Genomic DNA, 27,804 nt, shown 5'->3' with positions numbered 1-27,804 from the left:
ACATACATATATATGTATATACACATACTAACACATAAATATATATGTATATACACATAATAACACATAAATATATATGTATATACACATAGTAACACATAAATATATATGTATATACACATAGTAACACATAAATATATATGTATATACACATAGTAACACATAAATATATATGTATATACACATAGTAACACATAAATATATATGTATATACACATAGTAACACATAAATATATCTGTATATACACATAATAACACATAAATATATATGTATATACACATACTAACACATAAATATATATGTATATACACATAATAACACATAAATATATATGTATATACACATACTAACACATAAATATATATGTATATAGTCATATTAACACATAAATATATATGTATATACACATACTAACACATAAATATATCTGTATATACACATAATAACACATAAATATATATGTATATACACATACTAACACATAAATATATATGTATATACACATACTAACACATAAATATATATGTATATACACATAGTAACACATAAATATATATATATATGTATATACACATAATAACACATAAATATATATGTATATACACATATTAACACATAAATATATATGTATATACACATAACACATAAATATATATGTATATACACATAGTAACACATAAATATATATGTATATACACATACTAACACATAAATATATATGTATATACACATAATAACACATAAATATATATGTATATACACATACTAACACATAAATATATATGTATATACAGTTACACATACTAACACATAAATATAGATGTATATACACATACTAACACATAAATATATATGAATATACACATACTAACACATAAATATATATGTATATACACATACTAACACATAAATATATATGTATATACACATAGTAACACATAAATATATATGAATATACACATACTAACACATAAATATATATGTATATACACATACTAACACATAAATATATATGTATATACACACAGTAACACATAAATATATATGTATATACCCATAGTAACACATAAATATATATGTATATACCCATAGTAACACATAAATATATATGTATATACACACAGTAACACATAAATATATATGTATATACACATAGTAACACATAAATATATATGTATATACACATAGTAACACATAAATATATATGTATATACACATACTAACACATAAATATATATGTATATACCCATAGTAACACATAAATATATATGTATATACCCATAGTAACACATAAATATATATGTATATACACACAGTAACACATAAATATATATGTATATACACATAGTAACACACAAATATAGATGTATATACACATAGTAACACATAAATATATATGTATATACACATAGTAACACATAAATATATATGTATATACACATATTAACACATAAATATATCTGTATATACACATACTAACACATAAATATATATGTATATACACATAGTAACACATAAATATATATGTATATACACATAGTAACACATAAATATATATGTATATACACATAATAACACATAAATATATATGTATATACACATAGTAACACATAAATATATATGTATATACACATAATAACACATAAATATATATGTATATACACATAGTAACACATAAATATATATGTATATACACATAATAACACATAAATATATATGTATATACACATAATAACACATAAATATATATGTATATACACATAGTAACACATAAATATATATGTATATATACATAGTAACACATAAATATATATGTATATACACACAGTAACACATAAATATATATGTATATACACATAATAACACATAAATATATATGTATATACACATAGTAACACATAAATATATATGTATATACACATAACACATAAATATATATGTATATACACATAGTAACACACAAATATAGATGTATATACACATAGTAACACATAAATATATATGTATATACACATAGTAACACATAAATATATATGTATATACACATAGTAACACACAAATATATATGTATATACACATAATAACACATAAATATATATGTATATACACATAGTAACACATAAATATATATGTATATACACATAGTAACACATAAATATATATGTATATACACATAGTAACACATAAATATATATGTATATACACATAGTAACACATAAATATATATGTATATACACATACTAACACATAAATATATCTGTATATACACATACTAACACATAAATATATATGTATATACACATAGTAACACATAAATATATATGTATATACACATAGTAACACATAAATATATATGTATATACACATAATAACACATAAATATATATGTATATACACATAATAACACATAAATATATATGTATATACACATAGTAACACATAAATATATATGTATATATACATAGTAACACATAAATATATATGTATATACACACAGTAACACATAAATATATATGTATATACACATAATAACACATAAATATATATGTATATACACATAGTAACACATAAATATATATGTATATACACATAACACATAAATATATATGTATATACACATAGTAACACACAAATATAGATGTATATACACATAGTAACACATAAATATATATGTATATACACATAGTAACACATAAATATATATGTATATACACATAGTAACACACAAATATATATGTATATACACATAATAACACATAAATATATATGTATATACACATAGTAACACATAAATATATATGTATATACACATAGTAACACATAAATATATATGTATATACACATAGTAACACATAAATATATATGTATATACACATAGTAACACATAAATATATATGTATATACACATACTAACACATAAATATATCTGTATATACACATACTAACACATAAATATATATGTATATACACATAGTAACACATAAATATATATGTATATACACATAGTAACACATAAATATATATGTATATACACATAATAACACATAAATATATATGTATATACACATACTAACACATAAATATATATGTATATACACATAGTAACACATAAATATATATCTATATACACATAGTAACACATAAATATATATGTATATACACATAGTAACACATAAATATATATGTATATACACATAGTAACACATAAATATATATGTATATACACATAATAACACATAAATATATATGTATATACACATACTAACACATAAATATATATGTATATACACATAATAACACAAATATATATATTCATATACACATAATAACACATAAATATATATGTATATATACATAATAACACATAAATATATATGTATATACACATAATAACACATAAATATATATGTATATACACATACTAACACATAAATATATATGTATATACACATAGTAACACATAAATATATATGTATATACACATACTAACACATAAATATATATGTATATACACATAATAACACATAAATATATATGTATATACACATACTAACACATAAATATATATGTATATACACATACTAACACATAAATATATATGTATATACACATACTAACACATAAATATATATGTATATACACATACTAACACATAAATATATATGTATATACACATACTAACACATAAATATATATGTATATACACATAGTAACACATAAATATATATGTATATACACATAATAACACATAAATATATATGTATATACACATACTAACACATAAATATATATATTCATATACACATACTAACACATAAATATATATGTATATACACATAGTAACACATAAATATATATGTATATACACATACTAACACATAAATATATATGTATATACACATAGTAACACATAAATATATATGTATATACACATAATAACACATAAATATATATGTATATACACATACTAACACATAAATATATATGTATATACACATACTAACACATAAATATATATGTATATACACATACTAACACATAAATATATATGTATATACACATAGTAACACATAAATATATATATTCATATACATATATATTTACAGGGATAACACAGTCTACATAGACCGCAATGTAAAGGCACTTTTCAGTGCCCTTTTTTTCTAACACCCCACACCTGCCAAACTAAGCCCCTTATAACTGCTTTGTGCAGTTATAATGTAAAAAAATAAAAATGCTACATTTTTTATTTAAAAAAAAACCAAAACAACACTACATTTTATTTTGGGGGGAATTGTGGTATATTTTTAAAATTAAACATAGATCTGATCCCTGGTTAAGTTTTCGGAGCGCTAATTGCTACCGCGATCTTCTGCTAGAATTAACTAGCCACTTGTAATGACTGTTTTTTTTATCGTGCACCTGTAAACGAGCGAATTTAACGTTTACAGGCGCATGATAAATTAGCACTTCACTTATTATCTAGCTCCTTAGTGTATTGGCCTAATGAAAGTTGTGTTATACATTACTACACAGTGATTTAAGATGGTGGCTTCTACTAATATAAATGTTTTGGTCTGACTCAGGTGTACAAAGTGCAGCATAAAGGGGCACTCTACTGTTCAATTGTCTTCCCTTTATTGTGTTCCCAAGATCTATTTTACCTGGTAGACTATATTTAATTGTTTATCTATAGACCCTTTGGCTTTATTGTGGCATTTGAAATAGCTGATTTTGTCTGTTGAAACCACCACCTATACTGAAAATGTCAATACAGTACAGCAATGGCTACAGAAAAGATATGTTTACAAAAGGCAGCAGAAGAAATCACACACCCAGTTGGGTTTGGAGAAATATTTTAATTTTCAATGGCATTCTCTAAGTATTGGCCTTTTTGTATACAAAAAACAATACAATAGTGTTATATTCCTGTATATGGGAAGTAATAAGATAAGGAGTCTTGATCTCCCAGCAAGCTCAGCCTGTTTGAAAGGGTTGTGGTTTCAATAAACACATTTGATTTAAAATAAATAAAGCCAAAGAAGTAATTTCCCAGGCATTTAATACTCTGCAGCTGATATGGCAAGTCATTGTAAACACATTAAAGGAGAAACTATTTTACAGTAAACTGTTCCTTTAACTACTTGTTTAATCTATTTGCAAAATAGTAATTATTACTTAAAGTGAATGTAAATTTTTATGAATGAGTGCCCGGTTTTTAAAAATACTATTATAAACAGGGGCACTTTCATTCATGAAAGTTTACATTGCAACAGTTTTGTTAAAATACTTCTTCCAAGTTGCACCAGCGATCCCCCTGCTTGCAGCTCCCCTGTACTTACGTCAGAAATGATGAATCCGGCTTCCATCAATCATGGCTTCCCCCCCAGAGCAAACATTTCCTGAGGCCACGCTGTGATTGGAGGAAGCCGGTTTTGTCATTGCTGTGCTAAGTACAGCATAAGAAGTGGGTGGGGTCATCACTGGTCCGGATTGGAAGAAGAAAAGGTAAGTATTTAAAAAAAACGCTGCAATGTAATGAAAGTACCCCTGTTTTTAATAGTATTTTTAAAAATCAGGCACTAATTCATAAAAATTTACATTCACTTTAAACAAAAGAAGGTTTAGTTGAATTTTTTTTACCCATCTCAACACCTTCTGCTATGAAAATGATTTGATAAATCAGTGAGATCTCTCCACGTGCTCCAAATGATTACTAACTCTAATCTCTAAAATCTTACTATACGCTTCATTTTTTATTATTATGTTTCTTTGTTTCTGCCTGTGATAAAAATGAAAACCGTATATCCCTAACAACTATAGGCTGTGCATGATGAATAGTACCAAGTGCAATGACTTTGTTTTCTTGCAGTGTCCTTAAACACTCAGTAGATGCCACGTATGAAGATCAGGGACCCACGCCGGGCTTTAGAATGGAAATGTCTATTTTCTACGTGGTATACTTTGTCGTCTTCCCTTTTTTCTTTGTCAATATCTTTGTGGCTTTGATTATCATCACGTTTCAGGAGCAGGGAGACAAGGTCATGTCAGAGTGCAGTCTGGAAAAGAATGAGGTGAGGCATATTTTATTAATATTCAAAAAGAGAGCATACTTAAATAGGCACAGGAGCATGCACGTGTATTACTGTTGGAAACACTTTATAAGCCACGTGTACGCTCTCTGTATGCTCCCTTAGAAAAGAGCTATGTTGTAACAAAAGATACCATGATAAAGAGTTCAGTTTATTAATATAGGTAAATTGGAATTAGATTTTTTAATTCTACGCTTGGAGGCCCATTTATCAAGCTCCGTATGGAACTTGTGGGCCCGTGTTTCTGGCGAGTCTTCAGACTCGCCAGAAACAGCAGTTATGAAGCAGCGGTCTAAAGACCGCTGCTCCATAACCCTGTCCGCCTGACATTGCAACAAATCGAGCCGATCGAGTACGATCGGGTTGATTGACACCCCCCTGTTGGAGGCCGATTGGCCGCGAGTCTGCAGGGGGCGGCGTTGCACCAGCAGTTCTTGTGAGCTGCTGGTATAATGCTGAATATGCGAGCATATTGCTTTCTGCATTCAGCGATGTCTGTCGGACCTGATCCACACTGTCGGATCAGGTCCGACAGACATTTGATAAATAGGCCTCTATATCTGAATCATGAAAGTTTAATATTAAATTCTGTATCCCTTTAATATGACAAAACAAGAGGACATTCAATTAATAAAAGCATAGTTTTTTTTCCAGAAGAATATACAAATAGTTCTACCCCTGGGTGCTGCGTCTAACGCCTTTTGCACATTTAAACTACAGAAGTGCATTCGGGCTGTGGACGAATGCAAATTCATCCGCATTTTGCTGATCCGTTGAGTCATTTGATATTTTAATAGCCAAGTATATTATTGGATGAAAAACTAAAGATTGCTTGACGTGATTTATTCATTCATGCCAATTGGTGCAAAAAAAATGTGCAGTAAAAGGGGAAAGGAGTTATATTGTTTGATTAATAAGCCCCTTTGTCTGTAATGATGTACAGGGGGTCTCACCATTCATTTGTCCATCGTCCCCTGTATAATCCTGCTATAGTATTACTAATGACTGATGTTAGTGACATCCGGTCAGGCACTAAATGCTGGATTTTAGTCATACAGGAGTTGTAAGTTCTTTTAACATTGAAAAATAGGTTATTTTAATTGTTCAAATCTTATAATGTAAGATTTGTGCTAATATTAATTGTGTATATCAGCTGTTCCATTGTGGGGAAAACAGTTACTAATCCGAATCCAATATTCGTCTGAACAAAATGTCTACATGGATGAAATTCGGACGAACCATTTCTAATTTAAACTGTAGTAAAAGAACACCACAGTTATGAGCGCCTCTTTTTCTAACCAAATCCTTTCATTTTTGATCTGAATATCAGCTTCGGCACTAGACTAATATGCCAGTGAAAAAAAGAGTTTATATGAAAATGCAGGGAAGATATCATTACGTGCTACATAGTCCGTGAAGTTATATCAATTAGTTTATTTTGGTATCTTGAGAGAATGCAGTTGAACTGTCTGTAAACATGAGGTCTGCCAATTGAAATGTAAGTATTAAATAGAACAAAGTACTTTCTTAAAGCGTCTGCAAAGTAGCAGTTTTGAATTATTCATAACAAATAAAGCTGCAATTTGCCCTATTAAAAAATAGTTACCTAATAAGGAGATATTTGTTTGAAATTTAACTCGTTTTTTTGGTTTAGGAGCCCAAGAATACCCATGATGCAGCGTTTCTGTGGTCATGCGTAGTATATAGTAATCAGAGATGGGTGAGGGTCATACATTGGCTCCTCTAGGTGTGTGAATAGGGGGCCAAACTTAAGAGCAAATATTATGAAGAGACATAAAGCAGCTATAAGAAATTGCCCTAATGCTTTAGCACATTCTCTTATTGAATTATCTTTGTCTTTGCCTATGTGTTTACGCCCACAAAGGGATTATACACATATCTAAAGTAATGCACTACTGGTCTGGAAATAAACACAGTTGCTGAGGCAATCAGGGGTGGCATTAATGCATATCCGCCAGTCTCAGGATCGATTTGTGGGGATTAAACACATAGGAAAAGCCAGGCAATTGTGCAACAAATAATGGCTCTTAAAGGGACCGTCTATTTAAAATGAAACTTTCATGATTCAGATAGGGCATGCAGAGGGGGAGTGTCTGTTATTTCCCACTTGCAGTGGGTGTTCCAGTAAACTGGAAGCTTCTAAGTAAGTTTCTAAACTGTTTTATACTGGATTTGTATATCAGTATCTGTGCATATTCTTCTTTATAGTACTGTTTATTACATGCAGTTATATGAAAATTGATGTATACTGTCCCTTTAAAGTTAGTATGAGAGGCTAGAATATTTTGTACATGATGTTATTTTACACTACAGTTATTAATGAATGCAGATATAGAGCTGTTACTGGAGCTTGGCATAATAAATCTGCTAAAATCCAAATCTCCTTTTTTTCAGAGAGCCTGCATAGACTTTGTCATCAGCGCCAAGCCCCTAACTCGTTATATGCCACAGAATCGTCAGTCTTTTCAGTATAAGATGTGGCGGTTTGTCGTCTCACCGCCCTTTGAGTATTTTATCATGGTGATGATTGCGCTAAACACCATTGTTCTGATGATGAAGGTAAGGATTGCCTGCCCGTGGCTACGCATCACTGCATGGTTTCTGTGTAAATTGTTGACTTGCTGTGTTGTAAATCAGAGTAATGGTGGTGTGTTTTTCCTAACCTATACTTTCTTGCTTTCCCTGGAGAGTCTAGGCCTAAGCAAAACAAGATAGGAGAATAGAGAGAGGTGAAATGGGGACTAATGAGAGGGGTGAGAGATGTGGAAAAAATAGGGGTGTGAAAAACGGAATAGGGAGAAGTGAGAGGGGAGAGATAAGGAGGGGGAAAGTGGTGTGAGATAGGGAAGTGAGAGGGGAGAGATAAGGAGGGGGAAAGGGGTGTGAGATAGGGAAGTGAGAGGGGAGAGATAAGGAGGGGGAAAGGGGTGTGAGATAGGGAAGTGAGAGGGGAGAGACAAGGAGGGGGAAAGGGGTTTGATATAGGGAGGGGAGAGGGGAGAGACAAGGAGGGGAAAGGGGTGTGAGATTGGGAGGGGAGATATAAGGAGGGGGAAAGTGGTGTGAGATAGGGAGGAGAGAGGGGAAAGATAAGCAGGGGGAAAGTGGTGTGAGATAGGGAGGAGAGAGGAAAGAGATGGAAAGGGGAGAGGAGAGAGTGATTGGGAAAAGGAAGAGGAAAGTAAAAAAATATAGGAAGGGGGAGAGAAGAGGGAGATGCAAAGGGGAGAGGAGAGAGTTATAGAAAGGAGATAGACAGAGAGGAAAGAGGTGGGGAGAAAATAGAGATTTAAATTGTGATTTGAGGGGGGGAGAGAGATAGGGAGGGGAAGAGGAGCGAGGGTGATAGAGAGGGGAAGAGGCGAGAGGGAGACAGGGAGGGGAAGAAGAGAGAGATAGGGCAGAGGAGAGATAGAGAGGAGAGAGGTGGGGAGAAAATAGAGATTTACATTGTGATTTGAGGGGGGGAGAGAGATAGGGAGGGGAAGAGGAGCGAGGGTGATAGAGAGGGGAAGAGGCGAGAGGGAGACAGGGAAGGGAAGAAGAGAGAGAAAGGGCAGAGGAGAGAGAGATAAGGAGGGGAAGAGGAGAGAGATTATATACCAACAAGAGAGAGATAGGGAGGGAAAGATTAGAAAGTGAGATAGAAAGGGGAAGAAGAGATAGATAGGGAGGGGAAGAAGAGAAAGGGAGATAGAGAGGGGATGAGGAGAGATATAGAAAGGGGAAGAGGAGAGAGATAGGGAGGGGAAGAGGAGAGAGATAGGGAGGGGAAGAGGCTAGAGGGAGATAGAAAGGGTAAGAAGAGAGAGAGAAAGATAAGGAGGGTAAGAGGCTAGATGGAGATAGAAAGGGGAAGAAAAGAGAGAGAAAGATAAGGAGGGGAAGAGGAGAGAGAGAGATTGGGAGGGGAAGAGGCTAGAGGGAGATAGAAAGGGGAAGAAGAGAGATAGAGATAGGGAGGGGAAGAAGAGAGAGAGAGAGAGAGAGAGAGAGATAGGGAGGGGAAGAGGAGAGAGATAGGGAGGGGAAGAGGAGAGAGATTGGGAGGGGAAGAAGAGAGAGCGAGATAGGGAGGGGAAGAAGAGAGAGATAGGGAGGGGAAGAGGAGAGAGATAGGGAGGGGAAGAGGAGAGAGATAGGGAGGGGAAGAGGAGAGAGAGATAGGGAGGGGAAGAGGAGAGAGAAATAGGGAGGGGAAGAGGAGAGAGAGATAGGGAGGGGAAGAGGAGAGAGAGAGAGATAGGGAGGGGAAGAGGAGAGAGAGAGAGAGATAGGGAGGGGAAGAGGAGAGAGAGATAGGGAGGGGAAGAGGAGAGAGAGATAGGGAGGGGAAGAGGAGAGAGAGAGACGGAGGGGAAGAGTAGAGAGATAGGGAGGGGAAGAGGGGAGAGGAAGATAGAAAGGGGAAGAAGAGAGAGAGATATGGGGAGGGAGGGGAAGAGGAGAGAGATAGGGAGGGGAAGAGGAGAAAGATAGGGAGGGGAAGAGGAGAGAGATAGGGAGGGGAAGAGTAGAGGGAGATAGTGAGGGGAAGAGGACAGAGATAGGGAGAGGAAGAGGAGAGAGAGAGAAAGGGAGGGGAAGAGGAGAGAGATAGGGAGGGGAAGAGGAGAGCGATAGGGAGGGGAAGAGGAGAGGGAGATAGGGAGAGCAGAGAGATAGGGAGGGGGAGAGGAGAGAGATAGGGAGGGGAAGAGGAGAGAGATAGGGAGGGGAAGAGGAGAGAGATAGGGAGGGGAAGAGGAGAGAGCTAGGGAGGGGGAGAGGAGAGAGATAGGGAGGGGAAGAGGAGAGCAATAGGGAGGGGAAGAGGAGAGAGATTGGGAGGGGAAGAAGAGAGAGCGAGATAGGGAGGGGAAGAAGAGAGAGATAGGGAGGGGAAGAGGAGAGAGATAGGGAGGGGAAGAGGAGAGAGATAGGGAGGGGAAGAGGAGAGAGAGATAGGGAGGGGAAGAGGAGAGAGAAATAGGGAGGGGAAGAGGAGAGAGAGATAGGGAGGGGAAGAGGAGAGAGAGATAGGGAGGGGAAGAGGAGAGAGAGATAGGGAGGGGAAGAGGAGAGAGAGATAGGGAGGGGAAGAGGAGAGAGAGAGACGGAGGGGAAGAGTAGAGAGATAGGGAGGGGAAGAGGGGAGAGGAAGATAGAAAGGGGAAGAAGAGAGAGAGATATGGGGAGGGAGGGGAAGAGGAGAGAGATAGGGAGGGGAAGAGGAGAAAGATAGGGAGGGGAAGAGGAGAGAGATAGGGAGGGGAAGAGTAGAGGGAGATAGTGAGGGGAAGAGGACAGAGATAGGGAGAGGAAGAGGAGAGAGAGAGAAAGGGAGGGGAAGAGGAGAGAGATAGGGAGGGGAAGAGGAGAGCGATAGGGAGGGGAAGAGGAGAGGGAGATAGGGAGAGCAGAGAGATAGGGAGGGGGAGAGGAGAGAGATAGGGAGGGGAAGAGGAGAGAGATAGGGAGGGGAAGAAGAGAGAGAGAGAGAGAGATAGGGAGGGGAAGAGGAGAGAGATAGGGAGGGGAAGAGGAGAGAGATTGGGAGGGGAAGAAGAGAGAGCGAGATAGGGAGGGGAAGAAGAGAGAGATAGGGAGGGGAAGAGGAGAGAGATAGGGAGGGGAAGAGGAGAGAGATAGGGAGGGGAAGAGGAGAGAGAGATAGGGAGGGGAAGAGGAGAGAGAAATAGGGAGGGGAAGAGGAGAGAGAGATAGGGAGGGGAAGAGGAGAGAGAGAGAGATAGGGAGGGGAAGAGGAGAGAGAGAGATAGGGAGGGGAAGAGGAGAGAGAGATAGGGAGGGGAAGAGGAGAGAGAGATAGGGAGGGGAAGAGGAGAGAGAGAGACGGAGGGGAAGAGTAGAGAGATAGGGAGGGGAAGAGGGGAGAGGAAGATAGAAAGGGGAAGAAGAGAGAGAGATATGGGGAGGGAGGGGAAGAGGAGAGAGATAGGGAGGGGAAGAGGAGAAAGATAGGGAGGGGAAGAGGAGAGAGATAGGGAGGGGAAGAGTAGAGGGAGATAGTGAGGGGAAGAGGACAGAGATAGGGAGAGGAAGAGAAGAGAGAGAGAAAGGGAGGGGAAGAGGAGAGAGATAGGGAGGGGAAGAGGAGAGCGATAGGGAGGGGAAGAGGAGAGGGAGATAGGGAGAGCAGAGAGATAGGGAGGGGGAGAGGAGAGAGATAGGGAGGGGAAGAGGAGAGAGATAGGGAGGGGAAGAGGAGAGAGATAGGGAGGGGAAGAGGAGAGAGCTAGGGAGGGGGAGAGGAGAGAGATAGGGAGGGGAAGAGGAGAGCAATAGGGAGGGGAAGAGGAGAGAGCGATAGGGAGGGGAAGAGGAGAGCGATAGGGAGGGGAAGAGGAGAGCGATAGGGAGGGGAAGAGGAGAGGGATAGGGAGGGGAAGAAGAGAGGGAGATAGGGAAGGGAAGAAAAGAGAGATAGTGAGGGGAAGAGGAGAGAGATAGGGAGGGGAAGAGGTGAGAGGGAGATAAAAAGGGAAAGAAGAGAGAGAGATAGGGAGGGGAAGAAGAGAGAGAGAGATAGGGAGGTGAAGAGGAGAGAGATAGGGAGTGAAAGAAAGAGGAGAGAGATAGGGAGGGGAAGAGGAGAGAGAAATAGGGAGGGTTAGAGAAGAAAGGGAGTAAATGAGTATTTCTTAGTCTTTGTGATCCTGGGTATGAAAACGCGTTTTGCATCTGTCTATAACTAATTTTTATACATATTCTGGCCTCTAGTTATCAAGCCGTCAACCGCAAATACGCTGGAATTCTGCAGCGTATTTGTGACGAGGCTGATTCGTCTTAGTTATCAAAGGCTAGAGACCGGCAAAAGTAGAATATAGTGACGTAAGCTACGATCCGCCGGTCTCAGTCCAACACAGATCAATTCTTATGTCACTACAGATGTTCCGAACGCAAGTTCGGCACAATCTGACTACTTTTGGTAGTTATCAAATAACTAGCAGGTACGCTCGGCACTATTCCGGCCCAGCGTACCTGGTTTTCAATGGCGGCGGATCCCATAGGAATCAATGGGAGTCTGACAGCAGCGAGAGCTCATGTTCGCTGCTGCCCGATATCCCATTGATTTCTATGGGAGATGTCTGCACCTAACACCCTAACATGTACCCCGAGTCTAAACACCCCTAATCTGCCCCCCTTACACCGCCGCCACCTAAATAAAGTTATTACCCCCTAAACCGCCGCTCCTGGACCCCGCCGCCACCTACATTATATGTATTACCCCCTAAACCGCCGCTCCCGGAGCCCCCCGCACCTAAATAAAGTTATTACCCCCTAAACCGCCGCTCCTGGACCCCGCCACAACTATAATAAATATATTAACCCCTAATCTGCCGCCCCCTATACCGCCGCCACCTATATTAAAGTTATTAACCCCTATCCTGTGGATCCCGGACCCCGCCGCAACTAAATTAAATGTTTAACCCCTAAACCGCCGCTCCCGGACCCCGCCGCCACCTATATTAAACTTATTAACCCCTAAACCTAAGTCTAACACTAACACCCTCTAACTTAATTTTTTTTTAAAATAAATCTAAATACATATTACAATTATTAACTAAATTATTCCTATTTAAAACTAAATACTTACCTGTAAAATAAACCCTAAAATAGCTACAATATAACTAATAATTATATTGTAGCTATTTTAGGATTTATTTTTATTTTATAGGCAACTTTGTATTTATTTTAACTAGGTACAATAGCTATTACATAGTTATTAACTATTTAATAGCTACCTAGTTAAAATAACTACAAAATTCCTTTAAAATAAATCCTAACCTAAGTTACAAATACACCTAACACTACACTATCATTAAATTAATTAAATAAATTAACTACAATGATATAAAATACAATTAAATAAACTAAACTATAGTCCAAAACCCCCCCACTAAATTACAAAAAAAAAAAAATTACAAGAAGTTTAATCTAATTACACCTAATCTAAGCCCCCTAATAAAATAAAAAGCCCCCCAAAATAATAAAATTCCCTACCCTAAACTAAATTACAAAAGTAACCAGCTCTTTTACCAGCCCTTTAAAGGGCTTTTTGCGGGGCATTGCCCCAAAATAATCAGCTCTTTTACCTGTAAAAAAAATACAAGACCCCCCCCCAACATTACAACCCACCACCCACACACCTCTACTCTAAAACCCACCCGATCCCCCCTTAAATAAACCTAACACTACCCCATTGAAGATCACCCTACCTTGAGCCGTCTTCACCCAATCGGGCCGAACTCTTCATCCGATGCGGGCACAAGTGGTCCTCCAGCCGGGCAGAAGTCTTCATCCGATCGTGGCAGAAGAGGTCCTCCATCCGGCAGAAATCTTCATCCAAGCGGCATCTTCTGTCTTCATCCTTCCGGCGATGAGCGGCTCCATCTTGAAGACCTCCGGCGCGGAACATCCAGCTCTACCAACGACTAACCGACGAATGACTGGTCCTTTAAATGACGTCATCCAAGATGGCGTCCCTCGAATTCCGATTGGCTGATCCAATCAGCCAATCGGATTGAACTTCAATCCGATTGGCTGATTACATCAGCCTATCGGATTTTTCCTACCTTAATTCCGATTGGCTGATAGAATCCTATCAGCCAATCTGAATTCGAGGGACGCCATCTTGGATGACGTCATTTAAAGGACCAGTCATTCATCGGGTAGTCGTCGGTAGATCTGGATGTTTCGCGCCGGAGGTCTTCAAGATGGAGCCGCTCATCGCCGGAAGGATGAAGATAGAAGATGCCGCTTGGATGAAGATTTCTGCCGGATGGAGGACCTCTTCTGCCCCGATCGGATGAAGACTTCTGCCCGGCTGGAGGACCACTTGAGCCCGCATCGGATGAAGAGTTCGGCCCGGTTGGGTGAAGACGGCTCAAGGTAGGGTGATCTTCAATGGGGTAGTGTTAGGTTTATTTAAGGGGGGATCGGGTGGGTTTTAGAGTAGTGGTATGTGGGTGGTGGGTTGTAATGTTGGGGGGGTATTGTATTCCTTTTTTTTACAGGTAAAAGAGCTGATTACTTTTTGCAATGCCCCGCAAAAAGCCCTTTTAAGGGCTGGTAAAAGAGCTGGTTACTTTTGTAATTTAGTTTAGGGTAGGGAATTTTATTATTTTGGGGGGATTTTTTATTTTATTAGGGGGCTTAGATTAGGTGTAATTAGATTAAACTTCTTGTAATATTTTTTTTATTTTTTGTAATTTAGTGTTTTGTTTTTTTGTACTATAGTTTAGTTTATTTAATTGTATTTTATTTTAGATCATTGTAGTTAATTTATTTAATTAATTTATTGCTAGTGTAGTGTTAGGTGTATTTGTAACTTAGGTTAGGTTTTATTTTACAGGTAATTTTGTAATTATTTTATCTAGGTAGCTATTAAATAGTTAATAACTATTTAATATTTAATTGTAACTAGTTAAAATAAATACAAAGTTGCCTGTAAAATAAAAATAAAACCTAAAATAGCTATAATGTAATTATTAATTATATTGTAGCTATCTTAGGGTTTATTTTATAGGTAAGTATTTAGTTTTAAATAGGATTAATTTATTTAATGATAGGAATATTTATTTAGATTAATTGAAATAATATTTAAGTTAAGGGGGTGTTAGGGTTAGACTTAGGTTTAGGGGTTAATTCATTTAATATAGTGGCGTAGGGGGGTAGATTAGGGGTTAATCAATGTAATGTAGGTGACGGTGATGTAGGGGGGGCAGGATAGGGGTTAAGAAATGTAATGTAGGTGGCAGCGGGCTCCGGGTGCGGCGGTTTAGGGGTTAAACAATTAATTTATTAGCGGCGGGGTCCGGGATCGGCAGGATATGGGTTAATAACTTTATGTAGGTGGCGGCGGTATAGGGGGCGGCAGATTAGATATATTGTAGCTATCTTAGGGTTTATTTTATAGGTAAGTATTTAGTTTTAAATAGGATTAATTTATTTAATGATAGGAATATTTATTTAGATTAATTGAAATAATATTTAAGTTAAGGGGGTGTTAGGGTTAGACTTAGGTTTAGGGGTTAATTCATTTAATATAGTGGCGTAGGGGGGTAGATTAGGGGTTAATGTAATGTAGGTGGCGGTGATGTAGGGGGGGCAGGATAGGGGTTAAGAAATGTAATGTAGGTGGCAGCGGGCTCCGGGTGCGGCGGTTTAGGGGTTAAACAATTAATTTATTAGCGGCGGGGTCCGGGATCGGCAGGATAGGGGTTAATAACTTTATGTAGGTGGCGGCGGTATAGGGGGCGGCAGATTAGGGGTTAATAAGTATAATGTAGGTGGCGGGGGGGGGTCGGGAGCGGTGGTTTAGGGGTTCATATATTTATTATAGTTGCGGTGGGGTCCGGGGGCGGCGGTTTAGGGGGTAATAATTTTTTTAGAGTTGCGGCGGGGTCCGGTAGCGGCGGTTTAGGGGTAAAACAGTATAGTATAGTGTGGGTGCTTAGTGACAGGCTAGCAAGAAAGCTGCGAAGAAGCCGATGAGCAGTTAGATTGATGACTGTCAGTTAACAACAGTCCGCTGCTCATCGCACCATACTTGATGCGCGGCTTCTTGACAGCTTTCTTGATAACTTTGGCGAACATATTCAGGTCCGCGGCGGCGATGTAAGGCAAGCTTAGGCGAGCGTATTGGGCCGGCGAAAGCAGCAAAATACAGAGCTTCATAACTAGAGGCCTATGTGTTTCTGTGCGTATAAATGTATGACACTGTCTGCTTAACTGTCTTAAGATCTTGAACACTCTTTTATCTCACTTGTTACTTCCTAGTTTTACGGCTCATCTCAGACATATGATGACATGCTGAAATGCCTGAACATTATTTTCACCTCCATGTTCTCTCTGGAATGCATCCTGAAAATCATTGCGTTTGGTGTGCTGGTAAGGAAGGTTCTGCGGCTCTACAGTAGGCAATTTCCACATCCTGTTAATTTGATTTTTGAAACAATGTATATTGTATATAATGATGGCTCCTCCTGATTGTATATCTTCTTGCATTATTTCTGCAGAACTATTTTCGAGATGCCTGGAATGTCTTTGACTTTGTCACAGTGTTGGGAAGTATTACTGATATTTTAGTAACAGAGATAGCGGTAAGCAAAACAAAAAAACAAATATAAGAATTTGTACACACCTTTTCGTAGCCAGTAGATTTAAAGCCATTAGCTGCTCAGTATAAAAAATATATATAATAGATAAGTTGTCAAAAAGGTTTTATTATTAACATTAGTTTTTGTTAGTATGTTGTCAAGTAATGTAAGTATGCTCTCCTGTGGTTTTATCCTCTATGTTAGTAACTTTAACCCCTGACTAGTAAATATTTTCTACCCCTGTATGTATGATGTATGTGTGTCTGTGTTTATATGTATGTGTGTGTGTATATGTATATATATATATATATATATATATATATCTATATATATTGTGTGTGTGTATGTATGTATGTGTTTATATATACAGTATATATATATATATATATATATATATATATATTAATATATAGTGTGAGTATGTATGTATGTGTTTATATATATATATATATAGTGTGTGTGTGTGTAAAATTGAATTGCATATGTGAAGACTATACAAGAACCTATTTAAAATTAGTCTTTGTCTAGAACTCCTTCAAAATAAAATTGTTTAGGCAATATTAATTATTTTTTATATGATTGTGATAATTTTCTTATAAACTGAGCAAAAACATTTTCAACAAATCCCATGATTTTAATGCTGCCGTGGAGGAAAGGGAAGGAAACGAAAAACAAATCAAATTTTTTGTTTGTTTGTTTAACTGTCGCTTATTTTTTATGGCAAATAAAATGGTAGTGTGTGTATATATATATATATATATATATATATATATATATATATATATGTTTGTCATTGTTGGTATCGGTGGCACATATATAAGTTTGGCATTATTGGTATTGGTGGCACATAAATACATTTTGACATTGTTGGTTTGGTGGCACGTATGTTGATTTGGTGGTACATATATAAGTTTGTCATAGTTGGTTTAGTGGCACATATATACGTTTGTCATGGTTGGTTTGGTGGCACATATATAAATTTGGCACTGTTGGTTTGGTGGAACATATATAAATTTGGCATTGTTGGAACATATATAAGTTTGGCATTGTTAGTTTGGTGGAACATATATAAATTCTGCAATGTTGGTATAGTTGGCAAATATATAAATGTGGCCTTGTTGGTACTGGGGAAACATAAATAAATTTGGCATTGTTGGTTTTGGTGGAAAATATATAAATTTGGCCTTGTTGGTACTGGGGAAACATATATCAATTTGGCATTGTTGGTACTGGGGAAACATATCTTAATTTGGCATTGTTGGTACTGGTGGAACATATATAAATTTGGCATTGTTGGTATTGGTGGAACATATATATATTTTGCATTCTTGGTATTGGTGGAACATATACAAATTTGGCATTGTTGGTTTGGTGGAACATATATAAATTCTGCATTGTTGGTATTGGTGTAACATATCTTAATTTGGCATTGTGGTATTTGTGGAACATATATATGTTTGGGATTGTTGGCATTGGTGGAACATATATAAATGTGGCATTGTTGGTTTGGTGGAACATCTATAAATTTGGCATTGTTGGTTTGGTGGAACATATATAAATTTAGCATTGTTGGTATTGGTGGAAGATATATAAGTTTGGCATTGTTGGTATTGGTGTAACATATCTTAATTTGGCATTGTGGTATTTGTGGAACATATATATGTTTGGGATTGTTGGTATTGGTGGAACATATAAATGTGGCATTGTTGGTTTGGCGGAACATCTATAAATTTGGCATTGTTGGTATTTGTGGCACATATATAAATTTGGCATTGTTGGTATTGGTGGAACATATATATATTTGACATTGTTGGTATTGGTGGAACATATATAAATTTGGCATTGTTGGTATTGGTGGAATATATATAAATTTGGCATTGTTGGTATTGGTGTAATATATCTTAATTTGGCATTGTTGGTATTGGTGAAACATATATAAATTTGGCATTATTAGTATTGGGGACACACATGATATGGAGGCAGTGGTTTCTGATTTGTTTATCACTATAACAAATCGTTGGAACATTCCTTGTAGAGGTTTTTAAAGAAGGAATCGAGACATATAACAAGAATGCCATTTTTTCTCATGATTCAGTTGAAACATGCAATTTTAAACAATGTTTCTAATTTAATATAAAATTTACCTATTTCTCTATGCCCCTGCTTTAGGACAGGACATAATCAGACAGACACATATATATATATATATATATAGATAGATAGATAGATAGATAGATAGATAGATAGATAGATCAGACAGACAGACAGACTGACAGTCAACAGATGGATAGATAGATAGATAGATAGATAGATAGATAGATCAGACAGATAGATAGATATATATAGATAGATAGATAGATAGATAGATAGATAGATATGAAAAATATACTGGTGACATTTGGAGCTGTGAGTACCATGTGTTGAGTACCAAAGATCAAAATTAGATACTGAGTATTTGGAAATCATGGTATGAAATGACCAGTAATACACATACATTTATACTAACCATTTTCCCACAGGTTGGGGAGTATTTCATGATAAAATATACTTGGTTATGATCTTTCCTCAAGAAAAATAAATCTATGAAATATATGTTGTGTTTTTTCTCTTCTTGTGCCTTGTGATCTGCAGGGTCTATAACCAGGCAAATAACAAGGGCTAATTTCACGCTTTTCCATCAAGATGCCATGTATTCCAGGAAATTGTATCTGCTCCATGATTTAAAGCCTCCCATACAAATCATATTCTTGTAATTGTCTTCATCATACCATCTGGTCCAATCTGATGGTCGCACTCTAATGTAGGGTTTTATTATGTATTCATATTTCATGGCTTTTCTAAAGAGCGCAGCCCTGCAGTATACATTTTTCATAATGTTTCCACCTTAAAGGGGTGGATAGGTCAGAATAGTAACACAGTAAAAGCAGCTGTGATATTCTAGGAAACCTCTTTGCTAGAAGGACAGATATGAAGATTAATTACTACCCAATTAATCATTCTAAAATTAAAATAAAATAGCTGCAAGATCTGTCAAGATCTGAAAACTAAGCTGTTATCTCATGCTTTGTTTTTCATGACATCTCACTTTAGCTGTGCATTGTTACAGAGATTCTCCAGAGTTTTTGTGTTCCTTCTGTATCGAATTAGTAACAAACTACTGATGTGATACATAGAGATCCCAAGACTTATTAATTGCACTCTGGGTGTAAATCACTTTAAAGCAAAGTGGATTTGGAAATCAGTTCATATTAAAAATATTAAAAAATAAGCAAAAAAAAACCCCCTCCAAAAACAATGTAATACCAGAGACAGATTTTGTTCTTATTTGCATGCAAAACATTTTTTGGGATTTGTTTGGGGGGGGGGGGGGGGGTAGAAAGATTACAAGTGAAGCACTATTTTAATGTGCAGCCGTAAAGGGGCAAATTTGCCACTTTACGGACGCACATTAAATACCCAGCCATTAAAAGTGGCTGGTTAATGCTACAGTGAGCTCGGGGTAGCTCTTTGCTCTAAGCACTTTGTGCTAAGATCAGACCTCTGGTTAATTAAAATAATGGCCCCCCCCAATTGTCCCCCAAATAAAGTGTACAGTAATATGAGCATCTTTTAAAAAAATGTTTTAAAAAAATAACTGCACAAAGCATTTTAAATTGAGAGGATGTGGGGTATTAGAAACAAAATGGCACTGAAAAGTGCCTTTACATATAAGGGACTGTGTTTTAAATTGTAAATATATATGTATATGCTTATATACATATTTATGTGTTAATATGCATATATACACATATAAACACATACATTTATATATATATATTCATATACATTTATTTTTTTAATTTGCTGCCCAACGCTGCGCGTAATCTAGGCCAATATGGTGAGAAATTTAATTTTTAAATTGGGCATATTAAAATATAATTTTTGAAATAATTAAATTTTTTATTGTTTATTTTCATCAATTTAAATAAAAAATAATAACGCTAGTAAAGTCACTATATATCTTTCACTGTGTTGCTATTCTTAACTATCTGTGTGCCTTTAAATAAAAAAAATAAAAAAAGAATGGAGTGATATAATTTTCCATTTGGACACATGTAGAATTAGTATCATTTTATTTTTCATTATTCTCAATCACACAGTTTACTCAGAAGGGAAAATTGAACCAATTGAAGTCAGTGATGAGTTAATTGTATCTTTGAATGTTCAGATAAATGAATCCCATTTGTAGAAAGATCTGTTAAAGCATTGCTGACTTAGGTCCACGGTACAATTTAGACTCTATATTTAAAATGTACAGCATATTATTGCTGCAGTATGTGGGTTACCATTGATATCCTCTTTGCAGCTTGCAACTGGCCATTTACCCAATTTAGGAATCTAAATTCTTAAAAAAAAATAAAAATAAAAGTAATGGAAATGTCAATTTAATTTACTCATCTTAAAAAGACGCTACCATAAAACAAAACAGGAATTTATTTTTCTCCAAGATGGCAGATGCTGGATGCCAAGAGGAGTTGAAATTTATAGATTTAATATGAATGTATAATTTAGTCCTACAACATTAAAGGGATACTAAACCCAAAGTTTTTTCTTTTGTGATTAAGATAGAACATGCAATTTTAAGCAACTTTTTAATTTATTTTAATTATCAATTTTTCCTTGTTCTCTTGCTATCTTTATTTGAAAAAGCAGGAATCTAAGATAAGGAGCCAGCCCATTTTTGGTTCAGCACTTGGATAGCACTACATTTATCCACCAATCAGCAAGCGCAACCAAAAATAGGCTGGCTACTAAGCTTTATATTCTTGCATTTTCAAATAGAGATAGCAAGAGAACGAAGAAAAATTGATAAAAGGAGTAAATTAGAAAGTTGCTTAAAATTGCATGCTCTATCATATTCATGAAAGAAAACATTTGGGTCTAGTATCTCTTTAACGTAGGACTGGTAATGTCCTTTTAAGTCCTCTTTGGTTATTTTAATTCATATTTGTGTGTGTGTGTGTGTACAGGTCTTCGTATTTTTTTATTTACCTTTTTATTTGTTTCACGGCCTGCTGACCCATGCTATCCAATCAACATACAATACGGAAAATCAATTTCAAACCAAACCCCTCTGTCTCTGTATGTTGTATTACCTGCAACACCCGTGCACTGTGTACCATCTACCATGGTTACATCACATCTAGGATACGGTTGGTTCTGTTATAACTTTCAAAGACTTTTAATTTTTCTTTTGCAAGATTTATTATCTTTATAGTTTTGCATGTTTTTGATTGGGCGATCATGCAAAATATTTGGGGTGGAGCTAGTTGAGAGTGACGAGGAGTCTTGCTAGCAGCTAATGAAAAATTATTGCAATCAATTAACGAATATTTAACTTGATATTAAAATGTATTAAAGAAATAACTATATTTATACTCAACACACAGAACATGTATTGTCTATTGAGCTTCTTTAACTACAAAAGGTGACTTAAACAGCATGTTTAAAGGGACACGAAACACTATTTTTTTTTTTCTTTCGTGATTCAGATAGAGCACGTGGTTTTAAACAACTTTCCAATATACTTCTATCATCTAATTTGTTTTGTTCTCTTGATATACCTTGTTGAAAAGGAGCTACTGATTGTTGACTTCAAATGTATGCCTCATTTTATTGGCTCACTCAGCGCATTCAGCTAGCTCCCAGTACTACATGCTACTTCTTCAACAAAGGATACCCAGAGAATGAAGCTAAATATATAATAGAAGTAAATTGCAAAAGTGTTTAAAATTGCATTCTTTATTTGAATCAGGGTAGAAATATTTTAGGTTTCATGTCCCTTTAAGTTTAGATCTTGCACAAAGTATGTTCCTTGCAAGTTTGCACAAGCTTGGACAAATCTTCTAATTCTTTATACTTGATCTGAAAACAAATAGACTAAGACAGAAAGCTTCAACACTATTTTAACAGGCAAATTTAAGAGGAAACTAGTCAAAAAGTAAATAAATCAGCTATGGAAAAAGCCTTCCGGGCTGACAATTTAATGTCAATGTGCTAATTCAGTTTTGGTTTCTAACAATGTTAGTGTTGAGTTTAGCCGGTAATACTATTTGGAGAACAACAAAATAGTTTTTTTTTCGGGTGATTTACAGAGCTTTTCTTTAGATGAAAGGACGTTTCAGTAGCAGCAAAATAAAAGTTTACTTCCTGCAGGAGGAACTTAGTCTAAGTTGTAGAATGTAATATAAAATAAGGTATTGGTGACAGATATAGATGATTTGAAATGTGCAGAAAAGACTGTTCTATGCATAAATCTCTTTATTTTTGTGTTGTTATACAGATGAGTTAAAAAAAACCATTAAATACCGTAGAATTACATAATCAAGAAATGAATATTAAAAAGACAATAGAATAACACGTAGGGCTTATAGTAAGTGCCTCTCCTTAATATAAAGCATATAAGTGAAATCCCCTTAATTTGGCTTTAGAACAATCACTTAGGGGCCTCTTAATACTCACAAGGTGTATTATAGAATCTTAACAAATTTTAAAGTTTCTTTTTCTTTTGTACCCTGTAACATGATGTGGCAGCCATTAGCCAATCACAAAATGGTTATACGTATATACTGTGTACTCTTTCACATGATTATTAGAAGCTTTTGCCTCGGAAAGTGTGCATTTAAAAAAAATAGTGAGCGTTTTGACAATCTCTCGCTTGCACTCTAACTCGACTAATACTCTTTGCGCGTGTATTGCAAGTTGAAAGTAAATGTTTTTCGCTTGTGTGCTAACCACAATGCGTTGTGCAAAGAGTAGAAGTTAGAATATTGTGACCTCGTTAACGTACTCCCCCAGATACTTTAATGGAGAGTGAAAAATGAAAAAAACCTAACACCCATACTTGCGCGCTAGCCTGAATCACTATAAGCTCCCTACTCTAGTAACCCCTAATCCACCACATAGCTCACCGCAAAGTACCCATTACACTGTTAACCCCTAATCTAAAAAAAATAATCCGCCTAGTGGGCTTCAAGGGAATGTGTGTGTTTGCAGATGAACATTTATAAAAGAGTTACAATTTCAGGAGGGGTGGATCAAATGACTAGTGATGTTAAAACAAATAGTGAAGGACTGGACAAATGTGTGGGATTTAAAATTTAACATCACATGCATTTAAAGGGACACTCAAGTCAAATTAAACTTTATTGATTCAGAGAGAGCATACAATTTTTAACAACTTTCCAATTTACTTCCATTAACAAAATGTGCACATTATTTTTGTATTTATACTTTTTGAGTCCCCAGCTCCTACTGAGCATGTGCAAGAACTCACAGAATAGATGTATATGTGATTGGCTGATGGCTGTCACCTGGTACAGGGGGAGTGGAAAGATACATAACTTTGAATTTTTGTTAGAAAAAAAAAAAAAAGTGCTATTGCATGGTCTATGCATTTATAGAGTATGCAAATCTACTGTATTTACGGGTCCTTTAAGGTGAAAAAACCTGAAGAAAGGACATAATGACCTTTATATGTTTAGCTTAGAGGAGAGACAGGAGACAGGGGTACAATAGAAACCTTTAGGTATGTTAAGAGATGAAATAGCTCTGAGAGTAAACACATTTTTCACGAGAAACACCAGAAGGGTTCTTGATCCCAAGCTGTAGGTAGTGGAATGTTCAGGAGTAATTTATAGAAGCACCTTTTTACAGAAGGGGTAGTTGATTCATAGGGGCTGGTTTACTAAAGTGCGGACGGACATGATACGATGTAGCGTATCATATCCGCCGCACATCGATAAATGCCGACAGCATACGCTGTCGGCATTTATCATTGCACAAGCAGTTCTAGTAAATTGCTTGTGCAATGCCGCCCCCTGCAGATTCTCGGCCAATCGGCCACTAGCAGGGGGGTGTCAATCAGCCCGATCGTATAGGATCGGGCGGATTGAAGACCGCAGCCTCAGAGGCAGTGGACAAGTCTAGGCTCACGCGGAAACAGGGGCATCAAGCTCCATTCAGAGCTTAATAATTCGGCCCCATAGAATTAACTTCAGTAATAACATTATCATTAGTAGTAATGACAAAAACTGTAAGTTACTTCAAGAATGCCTAAGGCTATCCTGAAAATTAATTTAACCACTTTTAAAGGAAATATAGGAAAATGCTTTCACCAGAATCTGTTTCTATATTTTTCATTTTTAAAAGCCTCGCGCTACAGACACATGCATGCTTCAGAGGGTACCTCAGTATGCTGTCATGGAAAGGGGCTAAGCTTCAACAACAGATACCATGATAAAAAAGTCAGTTTTATAATACAAGTAAATTGTACTTTATAAATTGTTTAAACCCTGAACATTTATTTTTTACTTCCCTATCTCTTTAAATGTGTTTAGTTAGTAAAAATAAGCTCAATAAGAGGCAGACCTTATTGTATAGGAGTGTAACACAGCAGGCTTTAAAAATAACGTCACTGATGTCTTTTATACGCTGTCTGCCCAGAAATCGTCATCTATCATGCTGTTTAATGTCACTCACATAACCGTATGTTGTAAAACACACACTGGAAATAAAATTCACAACAGAAGACTCATCTCAAATCCTCTCCACAAAGTCACCCCAAGCTTAAATGTCTGTATCATTTTGAGGTATGGAACAGAGGTCACTCTATATATGCATTGGGTAACAATCAGTACTCGGTTATTTCATTTTCTAAGTGGCTGAAAAAATACATAATATATTTGTGTATATATATATATATATATATATATATATATATATACACACACAACAAATTACCTTGTATTCTGTATAAGCGTTATTTTGGCTAGTGGAAATACAAGATCATTTTTTTTATTCAATTTGATATGTGACCTCTTTTCCTCTGCATGCAACCTCAGTCACTGCATGATGCACTGAAAACGGGGCACATTGCGCTAAAATCTGCACCAAAACATTGGTAGAAAATAGGTGTGAAGGAAAGAAGGAACGTGTACTGGAGAAGAGAGGGTCTATGTCTGTGGGGGGAAAAAATCTAAGTGCTGTACTCTCCTCTCCTTGAATAATACACTCTTTTCATACAAAGTTGCAGCTTATTAATAAAGGATGTTCATGAGCAGAATTGTTTTTTTTATACATTTTTTTACTGTTTATCTGAATTTTAAAATTGCTTTATACCCCTAAAAAGGATGTAAAATGTGTCCTTAAAATATGACGCTCACCAATATAAAATGTATAGATACATTCCTCAATGGATACCGTTCAGATTTCTCATAGTAATGCTCTGGTTTTTTTTAGAAATGTTTATATATATATAATTTTACTATTTATTTTCCATCATATTTCTCATCCAAATTATGTACGTCTGTGGCATACATTGCTAAAATAATAAAATTGATTTGCTTTAAATTGTAAATTTAATACTAGTTTACTACAAAGAGTAACAATTTTAGACAATGTGTAGAGAAGATTAATCAACTATGATAGTAATAAAAAAACAGTAGCTATCTATGTAAAACAGATAATATGTTTATCAATTCTTTTTATCCATACATTTATAATTTATTGCCCAATAATAAAATATTTTTATGAGATCTTAAATAAATTGGAGTTGGGTTTTATTAATATAGTGAAACATATCCCATAGCTATGCCTTTAAATGACATATTTCTGTTAATTAGCCGAGCATTAATGAAGGACTTTTTTGTGTGAATTACTTTAGTAATTAAGCTTTTTTTTTCATTAAAAGGGCTTTACCTATTGTAATATTAAAATTACACTTCTCTAAGATAATTTCCTGAAGTGGTTTTCATTTTCCTAAAAGCTGATTTTTTTAGGAACACATTGGTATTTTCTAAAATGAGTTTGATAAAAATAAAAAATAAAGGTAAACATAATAACACTATAATCAACTATGAAAATAATATCTTACAAATGTGCCCAATTCTAATTTCAGACACCATTTTTTATTAAAAAATAACTTTTGCCGTCAATAGAATACAGTCATTAAATAGTTTAAATGTATATTTTGGAAAGTAACAATCCGTTGAGGGTCAGTTTGCTCCACTAAAACAAACTATGGTTCCAATGTGTACCAAAATTCTAAAACCATGAAAGCACAATTAGGGGCACTACATTTCACATCACACTGCCAGGACTGCTTCTAACAACTTGAAGATATCTAAAAAAAAAAAGTGCAATATTGCAGGTTGAGACTTTCAAGTCACTCGACTTACTTGTTACAGCTGCTCTCATAAAAAAGGAAACCACTTTATCCTATGTTTTATTTGACCACAACAGAAGTCAGAAACAAGTAAAAACTCTGCAATATTTCCCATATATTTCTATTTTGTCATTTCATTTGACAAAGTGTAATATTACTAGACATGTGCGCATCGGAAAAAATGTGTTTAGTTTCGGACCGATTCTGATTTTTCCGCATTTCGTTTTGGATCTATTTGAATTCGGATACATTCGAATGTATTTGTTTCGGCTTTATTCAAATTCGAATAAATTTGAATGTATTCGTTTCGGATTCGATTTGTAAATTCGGAAGTTTGGTATGTGTTATGTTGATTCAGATGGTTCCAAGTTACTAAAACGG

General features: G+C 35.6%; 1 protein-coding gene across 1 annotated transcript in view; it reads left to right on the top strand.

The window, feature by feature from the left end:
* CACNA1B (calcium voltage-gated channel subunit alpha1 B) overlaps positions 1 to 27,804 on the top strand; it is a 575,803-nt gene that overhangs the window by 460,072 nt on the left and 87,927 nt on the right. The window contains exons 30-34 of the mRNA XM_053695819.1: positions 5,874 to 6,075; positions 8,509 to 8,673; positions 16,900 to 17,010; positions 17,139 to 17,222; positions 22,406 to 22,411. Of these exons, the coding sequence (XP_053551794.1) occupies positions 5,874 to 6,075; positions 8,509 to 8,673; positions 16,900 to 17,010; positions 17,139 to 17,222; positions 22,406 to 22,411 (568 nt within the window). The remainder of the gene's footprint in view (positions 1 to 5,873; positions 6,076 to 8,508; positions 8,674 to 16,899; positions 17,011 to 17,138; positions 17,223 to 22,405; positions 22,412 to 27,804) is intronic.

Source organism: Bombina bombina, chromosome 12 (genome assembly GCF_027579735.1).
Source record: "Bombina bombina isolate aBomBom1 chromosome 12, aBomBom1.pri, whole genome shotgun sequence".
NCBI lineage: Eukaryota > Metazoa > Chordata > Amphibia > Anura > Bombinatoridae > Bombina > Bombina bombina.
Note: the sequence above shows the minus strand (reverse complement) of the source record. Positions and strands in the feature narration are given on the sequence as shown.